The 16031-nt window shown below is 38.1% G+C and overlaps 1 protein-coding gene across 1 annotated transcript in view; it reads right to left on the reverse strand.

Moving 5' to 3' along the window:
• The window catches only part of oprl1 (opiate receptor-like 1), a 65760-nt gene that overhangs the window by 6392 nt on the left and 43337 nt on the right, over nt 1-16031 (reverse strand). Inside the window, exon 3 of the mRNA XM_065286181.2 lies at nt 14963-15315. Coding sequence (XP_065142253.1) covers nt 14963-15315 — 353 coding nt within the window. The remainder of the gene's footprint in view (nt 1-14962; nt 15316-16031) is intronic.

A 16031-nucleotide genomic window follows, 5' to 3' on the forward strand; every position in this document is an offset into this window, starting at 1 on the left:
TCTGTGCAGCATTTTATAAATAAGGTCCCTGGAGTCTCAGAATGTGCTTGGAAAAAATCCTCTGATTGTTAATTAGATCCACATATGTTTTATAGTCTGGCCAATAGCAAAGAGAAACGGTGACTTTAAAACTATGTGAAGATGCTGAAGGATATGTATTTATCGTGAACATAAAGGTGAAGCCTTAATGCTACTGCAAACCTTTTAAGTACATTTTCAGTGGACCTGACCTGAGCTATATATCAAAGAAGAGCAGTGTAAATGGACTGCCTGTATTCGGCACTAAGCAGAACTTTGAATTGTATACAATGTGATCAAACGTAAATTAGATACAATGCTTGCATTTTTAAAGGCAACCTTCATGAAGGCTTTAAATGCATTCAATTTGTCTGGTTAAAAAATATGAACTGTGCCTACATACATTAATATGCTGGGTTGTTTCAAACCATGGTTGGATCAAATATGGAGATTCTCTAGTTCAATAGATTTGTCCATATTTGTAAGCCAAGTCTGTGAAAACCCACCTAAAGTCATTCATGGTGATTCACCATTTTTCTACATAAAATCATCCTTCACAATGTAAAGAACATTCAGTGAAAATATAACCTTGATATCTTTAATAATGATGAGTAAGGCAGTTAGATCAATGATTCAACTCAAACTTTGATTCTCACAAACTCAATGAAATCATGAGACTTACGACTGGATTTTACAGACGGGGACCCAACAATGAACTGAACAATGCAGCATTTTTAGACAACTTCTATATAAAAAACAGCATACATACATAAAATAACTTGATCGATATTACTCTAAGTAGAAAAAAATAATTGGAATATAGGTATGAAGGTGTAGCATTCATTCCACAAATTTATTATTTTACTATTATTATAAATTTTGTAAAACCGTAACATTAAGTGCGTTTACATGAATAAGCGAATAACTAGCAAAAATCTGCTTATTATAGAACAGGGATTCCCAAAGTGTGGTACGCACAACCCCAGGGGTATGCGAGCTGCCACCAGGGGGTGCGCGAGAGGAAAAATTTAATGGCGGTCTGTTTCTTTAAGTGGGATTTTTTAATGGCAAAAATAGAAATAATGAAATGTGACGAGACATGGGCACAGGATACGCGAGCAATGTGTTTTCATGCATGGTAAAGAGACCGCCAATGAATTATATAATAAAATACATAAATACTTACTGTAGAGAACTTATTAAAAGCTTTCATTTAATTTTGTTTGAAACTTGAGCTGTTATAATGAATCTGCAAACTATTATACACCTTTTGTGCGAACAGTAAAGGCTTTCGTTAATGTGTTTGATGGGTCTGCACGTGACGCACTGGTAAACATGAGGAAACCTCTCATATGTCATCTATTAGCTGACGGCAGTAAGTGTATGTTTTTTACCATAGTAAACTCGAATGGTGTCTAAATATCACAGTGGTTAAACGCATACACGGGGGCGCGCATCATCTACGCTGAGCGTAGTTTCAGATGGTGCAATTGGCGTAAATATTTTTCACAATGTTGGACGTAGCTAAGCCCGACGTAGGACTATTACACCCAACTTCTTAACGTCCGGCTAGTGCAACCGGCCCTTGGTTATTTGCGCATGATTAAACATGAGTATTTATGGTGAGAAAACAAAGTTTTTTTGGATTTTTTTTTAAATGGGGATTGGGGGTGCGCCAACCCGGTTGGGACATAGAAGGGGGTGCGCAGGAAAAAAAGTTTGGGAACCCCTGTTATAGAAAACTGTTTTATGCGATTACATACAACTTAATAAGCTGGCAGACAACTGCGTTTGAATTGTCAGGTTTCTTGCAGGCAGTGACATCACCGCCAATAGTTCCCCTATATTTTCTGAATGCTATTCCTATTGATTTGATTACTCTGTATTTATTAACCAATATCACCCTGAATGTTATGTTATGTCTCTTAATTTCTGTTTTGTGTTTTTGGACTCGTCTCTGTCTCTATTTGCATCCCTGTACTTCATTGTCCCTTATCATTGTCTTGTTAATTATTCGATGTAAAACGTCCTTGGGCACTGGAAAGGCGCTATATAAATAAAACATATTATTATTATTATTAAAGACAGTGGTGGCCGGTGACTTCTTTTTTCGAGGGCACTTGATGTGAAGTTTGCCACAAAATGTATGTAGCCCGTCATGTGTGTGATTCAAGCATTTTTCAAAATATGTGTTCTGCACATCAAGAGATACTATGTGCATCACGTGTCTTGTCAAAATAAGTGCCTGCTGCAGATGCGTCTGCAGGGTTTATGATAAAAGAGACGCTTGCGTTTGCCCAATATTTGAATAATCTCATGTGTAATCAGAGTTTAATGTTAAGGGAGTGTCTTGCGTGTATTGTGAACGTGAGCGTCTCTTTTAACAAAAATGGTTTTGACGCATCTGCAGCAGGTACTTTTTTTGACAAAACACGTGATGTACATGGGTCACATGACACAACAAACACATATTTTGAAAACGCAACAACACACATGAAACTCCGAACACTTATTTTCAATTGGCGTCTCTCGGATGAGCAGTCACCAGTGGCCACTGCTGGTAGATAATAGTTAAGGGTGCAACAGATCACAAAACTCACGATTCGGATCACATTATGGTTTTTGAGGCATGTGTCGGATAATTTTTCGGATCAGCAAAAAAAAGGATGGGAAAAATTTAATAACAAATCAAGAAATTACAAACATTTATAAAAAAGAACAAAGTTGCACATTAAGTAAGGTCCAAAATCATTAGGTACAGAAATCAGATGAAAAATAACACAACATTTATTGTATTAATTAAATGTAATTATTATTTATTAAAGCTTCAGAAGTGATTTTCTCTTCGTCTTGGGTTGTTTGATTAACATTAATGACACTTAAGTAGGTCAATTGAGATTGCGGTCTCTTTAAGACCAAATATGCACAGACTGCATATCTCTCTGCGTGCACTACTGAGTCCCCTTAAACGCACGCACACACACAGACAGGGGGCGAATTACAAACGGCGCAGCATTAACAGTCTCCCACATAAAAACGTTACATTGTTTTTCATTGCTCTATTAGCCAAATGTATTTTAATACACTAGAGTATGAGAGAGAGTAGCGCAACTCTCTGAAGTTTACACATCAAGAGTTCTGATCTTTGAAGGATGATTACGTCTGACTCGAGCTGGACCAGACGCTTTCAACTGCACGTGCGTTTGTGCGTAAAGTAAACTGCTCACTTAAGCACCTTTTTGCAGTTTAACTGTTTAAAATCACTCGAATGTTAACTCTCCCTATTTAAATTTGCGTATTAATCCGCGAATCACATGCAAGCCGAACCGTGGGTCGTGATCCGTACGGATCACGGATCAACTGCGATACGTTACACCACTAATAATAGTCGTTCGAAAAGTCGTTTATAGTTCAAAAATGCAGCATGAAGTTAAAACAACTTGTTTTTGCAAGTAAAGTCATCCTACTATTTTAGGAACACGCCCACATTTTGGGACTTTAGCTTATTCACTGTATCCCGCAGAGTTAGATAAGTCCATACATACCTTTCTCATCTCCGTGCATGCTGTAACTCTGTCTGACGCAGCCCCCGCTAGCTTAGCTTAGCACAAAGACTGGAAGTGAATGGCTCCAGCTAGCATACTGCTCCCAATTAAGTAAAAAATACACCTAACCCTAACCCTAATTTTCCTACTTATATGTTGTGATTTGTACAGTCACATCGTGTACAAATAACAAGGTCATATGAGACACAGACATCTTTTATTCGTATAATACTGGGAACTATATTCTCAGGCGAAGCAGTGCTGCTACCTGAGTGAGAAGCCCCGTGGTGAGGAGCAGAGAGTTTGCTCAGAGTTTGAGTAACGGAGTTAGCGATAGTTAAGATAGTTAATGTATTACGACTATTTTCAAAAAACGGAATTTGCCACACGGACAATGAAACATGTGCTGAAGGATACAGCCATCCCATCGATCGTACAAACAGGACAAAATGGATCACCTGCGGCTACAGTAAGTGTTCCGTTATGTTTTTAGATGACTAGTTTACTGTAACAGTGCCATTAGCTAGATGTAATGTAATATTACTGACACTATAACGTGAACAGGGTGGTCACTACTATTGCAGTTGTTCCCGGGCTCTATGTAATGTTAGTAATTATTATGTTGTCACGAACGCGCTCTATCACCCCAGTAACAAAAGAGGGGTGCTTGAGGTAACTCATGACTGTACCATTCGCCTTGATATTGAATCAGTTTACATTTTTGACAAACAGTGACCTGGTTTGTAAAATAGTTGGCTACTGTCTGTGGGTTCATTGTGCAAAAACAATTTGCTTTGTGCTATTACTTTTAACTTATTCTATAATAATAATGATAATAATAATTATTTGTACACGATGTGACTATACAAATCACAAGATATAAATAGGAAAATGTTATTGTTATGCTGTCACTTTATGGGAGCATTATGCTAGCTGGAGCCATTCACTTCCAGTCTTTGTGCTAAGCTAAGCTAGCGGGGGTTGCGTCAGACAGAGTTATAGCACGCACAGAGGTGAGAAAAGTATTTATGGATTTATCTAACTCTGGGGGATACAGTGAATAAGCTAAATTCCCAAAATGTGGGCGTGTTCCTTTAAGTTATTCCTGCGATAAGTTGACATAACTTAAGTTAAAGTAACATAAAAATATATGTTGATTTGACAAAAATGCTGCATTTTTAACAGTGTGCGAGTAATCTGTAAGTCAACAAACTTGTAGTGTACACTACAACAAACTCTTTCAGTAGGCCTATGTTAAATCCTTTTTTATTAGCAATGCTTTGTACAAGGTTGTAATTTATCTCTCTCAGCCAAAGCAAGACTCTCTTGTGTTTTGTAGACCCTTGTGTATAAGGCTACGTGCAGATTTGCATCACAATGTTCTGAAGCTAAAGCTGTTCTCTGATGCAAGTGGTAATTGCAGTGAGCTATTTATTTAATAAATTTTTTTTTTAAAACACCAATGAGTTCAAATGTAAAACAAATGGAGGTCTTTGGCTTAAAGAAATAGTTCACCCCCCCCAAAAAAAATATTCTGTCATAATTTCCTCACGCTTCCTCAATGGGTACTGTCAACTGTGTGCTTTCCATTATTTTTCAAAATATATATTTTTTAATAGAATAAAGAAATTGATGACAGAACTTTCATTTTTGGGTAAACTATCCCTTTTACTACCATCTTTTCTCCTTCTCATAAAACTTTGATTGTCTCTTTCTCATCTACCACAGTGGCCATTTCTAAAGCGGCAAACATTTGTTTTGCTTTGCGTCTTCTTTCTTTCTTTATGCAAAAAAAAAAAGATGTTTATGGTCAGGGTTTAGGAACAGAGGCAATCATCGTCTGTGCACAAGATGACGCGGTCCAGACAGACCTTTGCTGATTGCTTCTGTCCCTAAACCCTGACCATAAACATCAACTTTTTGCACAAATAGAGAAAGAAGACACAAAATCAAAACAAATGTCTCTGTGCAGTTTCCAAACTCAATACTTAAGCACAGACATTCAGTAATGATTTCTCATCCAAAGAAAAACTGATAATATTATTCGGTCATAAATTCTTACATTTGGTTAACAAATAACCTGTCAATATGAACATTCCTATTAGGAACAGATATACAGGTTCAAATATGTACCTTTCAGATACTAGTAATATGTTTCTTAGAAGTACTTATCTGAACTATTTTGGTCAAATGGACAAAAAATTGGTATTAATAGATTTCAAAAACAAAAAAACAGGTCATGGGAAAAGATGTGGTTTGCAACCGGTTGTCATAGCTTCATTTTTAAATAATGTGATGTTTTATTTTTCCTGGCTCTTTAACTGCATACACAATGTAAGTACAACTCAGTATGCTTATCATGCAATGTTTATTACCAAATAACAACTGCATTCTCGGAGTGGTGTAAAATAAACATTTTTTGTTTGCTTGTTTGGTTGCTTATGTTGAAACAGCTTCTCTGAGAGATTAGACATGGATTTGTCAGCCATACTGGCTGGACATTTGTTCACAGACTTATGTTACCATCTCTATTCTCCCTCGTCTCTTTCTGTCTGTCTGTCAAAGGCAAACTCGCATGAAGGGATGAATAAATAAACATGTTGCAAGCTGGCAGTACAGAAAAAGAGCGCCCGAAAAGTGTTTACGGAGGAAAGCTGTATAAACATTCTGCTGAAGAAAAGACGGTAAAGTACAATGTTTATCCAAGGAGTTTTAGCTATTTTTATGCAATGCTACACATCACTGTATCTGTCATGACACGGAAGTGGAGTAAGGACGCAAACGCAGAGTTCAAAAATAAATAACATTTAATGATAAAATAGGAAACCAAAAACACGAGGAGTAAAATGACGAACAGGTAGCAAAGACAGGAACATCCAAAACATGACATTGGAAACAGACTGAGTAGTAATGACAATCTTCCGGCAACAAGTGTGACACAGACAGCAGTATAAATACACAAAGACTAATGACACACAGGTGGAATTAATGAGGTGATAATTAAGAATTGTCCAGGTGATGACAATATGGAACAGACATAAAACATGACACGGATCACCGTGACATAACCCCTCCCTCTAGGAGTGGCTACCAGACACTCATTACAAAAACAAACAAAGTCTGGTAGGGTGGGTCCAGGGGAGGGATGGAGGGCTTGGAGACCCTGACGAAACCGGCAGCCGCCGGGACGAAGCCAATGGGCGGTGAGCCGGCCTGGCCGAACCGGAGCGACCCTCATGAGGACTGAGGCAGACGAATTACCCCCTTCTGGGAATCGCCGGAGATCCAATGTCCCCGGAAGTCGCGTCCCGCCATCTCGGGGAACGGGCTCCCTCACGGTGGCGACCACCCCGGGGAAATGATCGGGCGTGGTGTCCGTTCCGGGCCCCAGTCGAGCACAGCGGTGGACCTCCGAGGAACCAGAGATGACGACTCAACCGTGCGGAGACCGTCTGGGCCGATCCCCTTCCTGCCGGAGCGAGCGATCTCTCTCAGAGCACGCCCCGATGTCACTACTCCCCCTCAACTAAATTCTTGGGGAAGCAGCCCTCCCCGAACTCGCTGCGTCCAATGATGGCCGGAAGATTCTGTCACGACACGGAAGTGGAGTAAGGACGCAAACGCAGAGTTCAAAAATAAATAACATTTAATGATAAAATAGGAAACCAAAAACACGAGGAGTAAAATGACGAACAGGTAGCAAAGACAGGAACATCCAAAACATGACATTGGAAACAGACTGGGTAGTAATGACAATCTTCCGGCAACAAGTGTGACACAGACAGCAGTATAAATACACAAAGACTAATGACACACAGGTGGAATTAATGAGGTAATAATTAAGAATTGTCCAGGTGATGACAATATGGAACAGACATAAAACATGACACGGATCACCGTGACAGTATCAGGGTTTTAGCTCAGTCCTCTTAAAAATATTTCTGTGTTTACTTCTGGGAAATTGGATTAATTATACTGTTGCCTATACAATAGCCCATGCACCCTAACTATACAATTTATGTCTCTTTAACTCTTTCCCCTCCAGCGTTTTTTTTTTTTTTTTAATTGCCAGCCAGCGGCAGCATTTTCATGATTTTCACAAAAGTTTAATGCCGTCCAGAAAATTTTCTTCTTTAAATATAAAAACAAACAATATATCAGATGAAAGAACAGACCCTCTGCTTTCAAAAAAAAAAAACTGTTTCATCCTACCTTCATTAGTTCTCTTGTAATCACCTCTCAAACATGGGTAGGTTTCTTCAAAAACACTAAATTTTGAGCAAAAAGCTGAGATAATTCCATTTCTGCGAAGGACTTTTTAAAGAGATCAGATGCAGAGTGATCTTTAAAACATACACAGAGTTCTTTCTCTTTCACATAAGGTGCTACTTCCGGGTTGTATAAGTTGCGGAAGTGCCACCTGGTGGATAATAGCGGTATTGTGGAAAGTCGGAAAATCTCGTCATTGGCGGGGAAGCGTTTTCTCTTAATTGACGAGATATCTCGTCAATGGCGGTGAAAGAGTTAATCATAAATCCTTTAGACACATGTGCATGCAGGCACATATTTTGACAAGACGCTTGATGCACATGGTTCACATAATGCAACAAACACATATTTTGAAATGACGAGCAACACACGACACTCCGAACACATATTTTGAATTTGCACCCCTTGAAAGAGAAGTCACCTGCCGCCACTGCATTAATCTGCTTGCAAAAATTATTTGTAATTTCTTTTTGATTGGTAATGGCTTCACAGGTAGGACAGCCAAAATCAGAGGTCTTTTACAATGAAAGTAAACAGCTAAATGAGCTTCTGCATTATTCCTCAGGATCTATTAAGCTCATTAATAATGGATTATGAAATAAGATGGCCTTCAACAGATAAGGGCAAAGTGGTCAAATGATCACATACAAACTGGTAATACATGCAACTCCATAACACCTGTCAAGGTCGTATTTCACACCTAAAGAAAATAGATTGATGGTCAATATCTGATGCTGATTTACTTTAAAAATATAATAATAATCAGAATCACCTTACAGGCACAGATCTGCTTATCCACATTAAAGGATTACTTCTCTTTCATACAAAAATCAAGATAATTTACTCACCCCCATCATGTTATCCAGGATTTTTCTCCATATAGTAGACTTTAGTGGACCTTAACAGATTCAATACAGTTTAAAATTGCAGTTTCAAAGAGCTCTAAACGAACCCAACCGAGGCATAATGGTCAAATAACTTCCTTATGCTAAACTCCAATAAGACAGAGATACTTATTATCAAACTAAATTGCTCTAAACTAAATATATCAGACTACAAGTTGCCCATAGACAGCTGCACTGCCATCTTCCACAGTCAAGATCCTAGGTGTGATGTTTGACAGCAATCTATCTTTCGATACTCATATCTTCAACGTCTGCCCCGCAGCATTCTTCCATCTTAGAAATGTTTCAAAAATATGCCACATGCTGTCTGCATCAGATGCAGAGAAGCTTATCCACGCTTTTATGACCTCAAGAATAGACTTTTATAACTCGCTACTCGGGGGATGTCAGGCAAATCAGGTAAACAAGCTTCAGCTAGTTCAAAACACCGCTGCAAGAGTGCTTACTCGATCTAAAAAGTATGTCGACATAAGCCTCATTTTGGCATCGTTACACTTGCTACCAGTTAAATATCGCATACATTTAAAAATAATTTTGCTAATCACCTACAAAGCCTTAAATGGCCTAGCACCTTCGTATCTTCAAGAACTACCATCAGAATACAATCCATAAAAAGTGTCTAAAGGTGGTCGATCCTTTTCCTACTTAGCCCTTAAAGGAATATTCCATTTTCTTAAAAGAAAAATCCAGATAATTTACTCACCACCATGTCATCCAAAATGTTGATGTCTTTCTTTGTTCAGTCGAGAAGAAATTATGTTTTTTGAGGAAAACATTGCAGGATTTTTCTCATTTTAATGGACTTTAATAGAGCCCAACATTTAATACTTAACTCAACACTTAACAGTTTTTTTCAACGGAGTTTCAAAGGTCTATAAACTATCCCAAACGAGGCATAAGGGTCTTATCTAGCAAAACAATTGTCATTTTTGACAAGAAAAAAAAAAAATGTACTTTTAAACCACAACATTTCGTCTAGGTCAAGTCCAGCGCGACCTAACGTAAATGCGTAGTGACGTAGGGAGGTCATGTGTTACATATATAAAACGCACATTTGCGGACCATTGTAAACAATAAACTGACACAAAGACATTAATTAGTATCAGTTGACATACAACAACGTAGGAAAGGTCCTCTTTCAAGACGCTTGTAAACACTGGGGCGGAGTTTCGCGTTCGTCCTCTGTGACCTCTTGACGTCATGACGTATTGCGTGGGGTCAGCTGCCGCATCACGACCGGATCTACATGACGAGAAGTTGTGGAATAAAAGTGTATATTGGTTATTTTTATTGTCAAAAATGACAATTGTTTTGCTAGATAAGACCCTTATGGCTCGTTTGGGATTGTTTAGAGTCCTTTGAAACTCCGTTGAAAAAAACTGTTAAGTGTTGAGTTAAGTATTAAAGGTTGGGCACTATTAAAGTCCATTAAAATGAGAAAAATCCTGCAATGTTTTCCTCAAAAAAGATAATTTCTTCTCAACTGAACAAAGAAAGACATCAACATTTTGGATGACATGGTGGTGAGTAAATTATCTGGATTTTTCTTTTAAGAAAATGGACTAATCCTTTAAGCTCTGGAATGATTTACCATACATTATTAGAGAATCTGACACAGTTGATCACTTTAAATCTAAACTAAAGATTTTTCTATTTAACAATGCATTCCCATAATTTGTCTAGTAGATATACTTATGCCGCAATAGCTAGCTTGTTCGGAACAAAACATTCACTTAATTCATCTGGGAAAATACTTATGGTGCAATAATTAGCCTGTCTGGAACCGTGCAGATATTTAACCACAATACCGTATGATACTTGCACTACATACGAACAGACCCTATGCTAATAAGATTTTGTTTCTCTTTCTCTGTCTTGTCCTCGATCCCGAGGACACTGAGACTAACAAACTTAATTCCTACAGTACTGCTGTGAAGGTCATCACACAACTGATCTACTAACCATTCCTTCAACGTGATGCCCAGATGTCTGCCCAGTGACTAGTGATCGACCGATATATCGGCCGGCCGATACATCGGGCCGATTTTAGCCGGTTTTAGGTGTATCGGCATCGGCCGATTCGCGGCTTGCGTTCGCCGATAGTTTTTCCCCGGCATTAATTACAGACAGGCGCCCACAGGCAGCTCTGTGTTGTTGGAGGCTGCCTGCAGCCCGTGCATTGCCCCTCCCCCCACTAGCAGAGCGGAGCGCTCAAAGACTGCTCTGGTAAGTTTTAAACTTCAAAGCATCTTTTAACTGTTAGACTGAAATATTGCCATATACTTTGAAAGTGTAAACACGTTGCTCTATATGTGCGTGCAACCATAGCTAAGAAAGTTTGGTGGTCCTAATGGAAAACGCGAATGCCTATAAAACTGCTTGCCATTGTATTTAGGGAGCTTCAAATAGCTTTTAGGCTAACCGTATGCATACGGCAGCTGTTACGAACACTGGTCATAGGATTATATAATGCTGACGTTGTTCCGTGATTTCGTGGTATTTATAGGAGTTTTATTCAGCGACCACCAGTCTGACGTTTGGACGCGACGCGTGCTCATAATGCCGCAAGCGAACGCAGGTCATGTGATCAGCCGAACAGCTGATCATAGCTGGACAGGGTGGGTTTTTAATTCTCATCTCCATAAATATATGTAGTAGTAAAAGGCTAAAAATCTATATCCATTGCTGATAGTTTCTCGTCATTGTGGAGAGCGCAGTTCATGGTTGCATACGTTTATGGTTGTTAACGCGGAGTTTCGCGGAATTTTCGTCAGCGAAAATAAGAAATTCGACCCAAAGCACTTAGTTCCAAACAGTTCACACATGACTTTTATGTGACCGGAGAAGTGTTTTTTTGTAAGTTTTGTCAACATTTCCGTTCACTGGGAGCGCAAAGATACATGCACTCTCTCATCCATGTCTCTCTCACTGCACCTCTCCCACGTGCACTGACCGAAGTCCGTACACAAATCCTCATGTATTTTGTTCAGTTTTATGCGTTTTAAGCGAGCTGAGGCAAACTAACTATCCCTCGCATTTATTATAGGGCACTAGGGTGTGTGAGGTACAGAAGTGGGGCAATTGGCATGTTATTCAGAATTCTTAAGTTGTTTTTTGATCAGTATTGCTGTTTACATTTTCCTTGTCTTCTTATTAAAGACATTTGCTCTACAAGAGATTAAGTGAAGTGCACTAAAACTTAGACCTAAGCATTAAATAGGTTGTAAATAGTTGGTTACTTTCATGGATAAAGTAAAGTGTTCCCCTTGTTATGCTGCTTGGTTGCTGCTATTGTGTGCAATGGTGTAATTATTATTTTATTTATGTATTTTAAGCAGCACTGAATTTTCTTACTTGTTCTACCTCACCTTTTCTTACTATTTGTTAAATATAGTTCAGTAAATGTTCCTTTTTTAAATTAAGAGTTGTAACATTTGGTTTTATCATTGTGTCATTTTTATGATATAAACTGAATGAGAAAAAGCAGTATCGGCTCCAAATATCGGCTAAAGAAAATCGGCAGCCTGTATCGGTCATCGGCTAAGGCTGATGGGAAAAAATCGGTATCGGCATCGGCACAAAAAAATCCATATCGGTCGATCCCTACCAGTGACCACCAATATATATATATATATATATAATATATAATGTTTTAATTCACATACAATTTTATAAAATAGTATCTGATGTATAGTATATCCTCTATAGAATCAGCTAGGTCGGGCTCTCTCTCAAAGGTTTTACTTTTCTCCCTAGGACTTTTCCCATTGGGTTTTTCTAGGAGTTTTTTCAACCCCTGGGGAGTCAGCTGACATTGGCTTAAATTAGAACACTCTTCTAAACGTTACATCATATGTTCGCTAGTACAGTTTAATCTTAGTCGCTTTACTCTGATTCTTATTTTGTCCACCGATTTTTCTGTGTTTTCTCCTACTTTTATAAAATGTGAAGGTGCGTTGAAACTATTACATAATTGTGAAAAGTGCTATATATATATAAATTAAATGTAATTGAATTATCTAGTGAAACGGTTATTTTCGTCAGCGCAACCTTATGTATTAAGTAATCATGTCGATAGGTCACATGTTACATATGTGAAATGCACAGTTGCGGACCAAATTTTAAACTGACACAAAGACATTAATAAGTATCATTCCACATACGACAACATGCGTGATCTTTTGACGTGATTAAGTAATATGTAAGGTCATGGTTACATGGCTAGTTTTTTTTTTTAAATGACAACCGTTTTGCTGGTTAAGACGCTTATGCCTCGGTTTGGATCGTTAAGAGCCCTTTAAAGCTGTATTAAGGTCCAATAAAGTCAACATGATCTCACGGAAAGTCGTGTTATAGTCTCAAAAAATGTATTAATTTATTCGTGTCCATGGCACGAAATTCAGCTTTTTTTATATCACTCGCACAAATTTCTATAAATTGTTTTTTTATGTCCGTGGCACGACTTTCTTTTCCTTGTCATTTTACTGTATGTACTGTTTTCTAATTTTTTCCCCCTATTTTTAAATCATTGTCGCTTGGGATTTGGATTAGATTTGGGGTTTGGGTTAGGATGTACTTTTATGTATAGTTTCTACATGTTTTTCTTCCTCTTTTAAAACTATTCTCGTCTGAAGTTGGGCTTAGAGTTGGGGTTGGAGTTAGGATGTCTTAAAATGTAACAGAAAATGATTCTAACCCCAAGCGACAATGGTAAGAAAATAGAAAAAACCTATGAGAACACAATACATAAAATGAAACGAAAAAGAAAGTCGTGCCATGGGCATGAAAAACTATTTATAGAAATTTGTGTGGGTGACACGAAAAAAACATTTGTGTCAAGGCACCAAAAAGCTGAATTTTGTGCCATTGACACAAATACATTAATACAATTTTTTGTGACTATAACACGACTTTCCGTGACATTAGTCCTGGAATCCTGGAATGAATCCTGAAATGTTTTCCTCTTGAATTTCATTTTACAAGAAACTTACATTTCTTTGTGACTGAACATAGAAAGGCATAAACATCTTGGATGACATGAGGGTGAGCAAATTATCAGATTTTTTTATAATAAAAGTGGAGTATTCCTTTAATGTCTATACTTGTGTATAATTATATACACTTAAGATGAAGGATAAGTTTGTATGGTTTTAAAAGTGCTTCATGCTGATGCGATTAACACAGCAAAGACCTCTCATGCTTTCTTGCAAATACTTCTCATTAAATTATAAAATGCTATGATTATTAGGACTCCAAGCCACAGGGAAGAGAGAGAGAGAGCTGTCAGGATCACCTATGGTTCGGCTTTGAGAATGAAGTGCCGAGCAATTAAATGAATTGAATTTGATAAAAGCTGAATTATTAAAGCAATCTTAAAATGCAATCCTAAAATGCTTAAAATATTCCTCTAATGCAACATCTATTACTGACATACAAATACACACACAGTATATACTGTCACATTATAATTCCCGTTCAAGCCCTAATGATCTTATTTGCTACAGTATTTGAAAGCGGTGTTATTGTGTTTTTGCGGGAGAACACATTTTTTACATTGAAGTTCAAGTTTACTTAATTTAAAGTACCTCCGAACGCAACTGTACACTCAGGGCAGGACATGGATTTATCCATCTGGAACGAATTGGAAGTGGAACGTAATATAAGTTTGCCATGAATTGTGAAGGACTTCTGTCCTTGTGAAACATTCTGCTATCATAGCTGTGACCTTTATTACATTAACGTTAACTGGTGTAAAATTACTACATTAAATATTGGCATGATATATAAAGGTTGCATTACACACCATAAAACACTGCTTAAATAACTATTTACTGTAGCTATCAGCTATATTACTCTGACTAGATGACATCAGCCTAAAGAGAAGGTCATTTCAGAGACAAAGCAGCGATTCGAAAAACCGCACCCCTAAACCCAATGTCACTTGTGCAAAGACAGATCATACCAACGTACAAATAAGATCATACAAATTCGTATTATTATTCAATTTTTTAAATGAATCAGCCACCGTGTAAAATAGTTAATTGATTATTATTACATTTTTTGTAATAATGAACACTAATGAAATGTGCACACACGATCATGTTCATCTAAGACGAATCATTTTGAATAAAGCATCTGCTAAATGCACAAAATGTAAATGTTATGCAAACAATTCGATTTCATCCATTGAAATAGCTGTACGTGCACACATACACACTTGCTCACCATGGTCTTCCTCCACATCTCCGAGCACCATAGCCGGGACCCCTATGGCCGAGGCCAAGACCCACACGCAGATATTGACCACCTTTGCCTTGTGGGGAGTCCTCATGTCCAGGGCTTTGACCGGGTGGCACACGGCTACATATCGATCCATACTCATCACGGTCAGGGTGAAAACACTGGTGAACATGTTATAGTAATCGATGGAGATAACAACCTTGCACAGGGCATTGCCGAAGGGCCAGAAACCGAGGAACACATCGGTGCCCTGGAACGGAAGCGTAGCCAATACCAGAGCATCAGCCAGCGCCAGGTTAAAGATATAAATGTTGGTGGCTGTCTTCATCTTGGTATACCTGGGAAAGTAAAACAATAAGAGTGTGAGAATGAAAAACATAAACTAAGGAGAACGGCTAAACACGATTATTCTGTCAGATCCAGTGTAAGTGAAAAAACAAATCAGTCGTGTCTGCATGAAGGTGCTCCCCAGGGTAGTGGGAAACAATGGCATTAAAATGACATTTCACGACAAATCCGCTTTGCTTTTCAGTGTTTTGTCTGTCCTTACGTGTGCGTGTGTGCTAGGCTGCTTTCACACTATGTGAAAAAGTATGAATACAGTACATTTAGTATAATGAGGGTTTCTTTCAGACATCTGTGTGCACCATCTGTACTTTGTGAACCATTTACATATACTTACACAGACCGTATCTCTCTCGCTCAATTTTGTTTAATGTTCAAATTGGCATGATTGCTTTATATACAGTATTGCAAATGCAGAACACATCAAAAATTGTAAAAAAATAGTGAAAATGTACTCGTAGTGCTTATAAAATAATGAAATATGCCATATAAAATTAACTTTCAAGATTGCAGGGCTGTACAGGTGATGAAAAATATGACCCTGGAGACAAGAGCAGGCACTGGTCTCTTTGGTTCACATGTGCAGGCTGTGATGGATGCACGCTTCCTCCCTTTCTCAAGGCAATTGTGTTTTTTTCAAGGCTATTGAGGAAAATCTGAAATGAGTTTTGGGAGTTTTCAAAGCCTCTTTCTTATATCCCGAAACGTA

Source organism: Paramisgurnus dabryanus, chromosome 21, assembly GCF_030506205.2.
Source record: "Paramisgurnus dabryanus chromosome 21, PD_genome_1.1, whole genome shotgun sequence".
In the NCBI taxonomy this organism is placed as follows: domain Eukaryota; kingdom Metazoa; phylum Chordata; class Actinopteri; order Cypriniformes; family Cobitidae; genus Paramisgurnus; species Paramisgurnus dabryanus.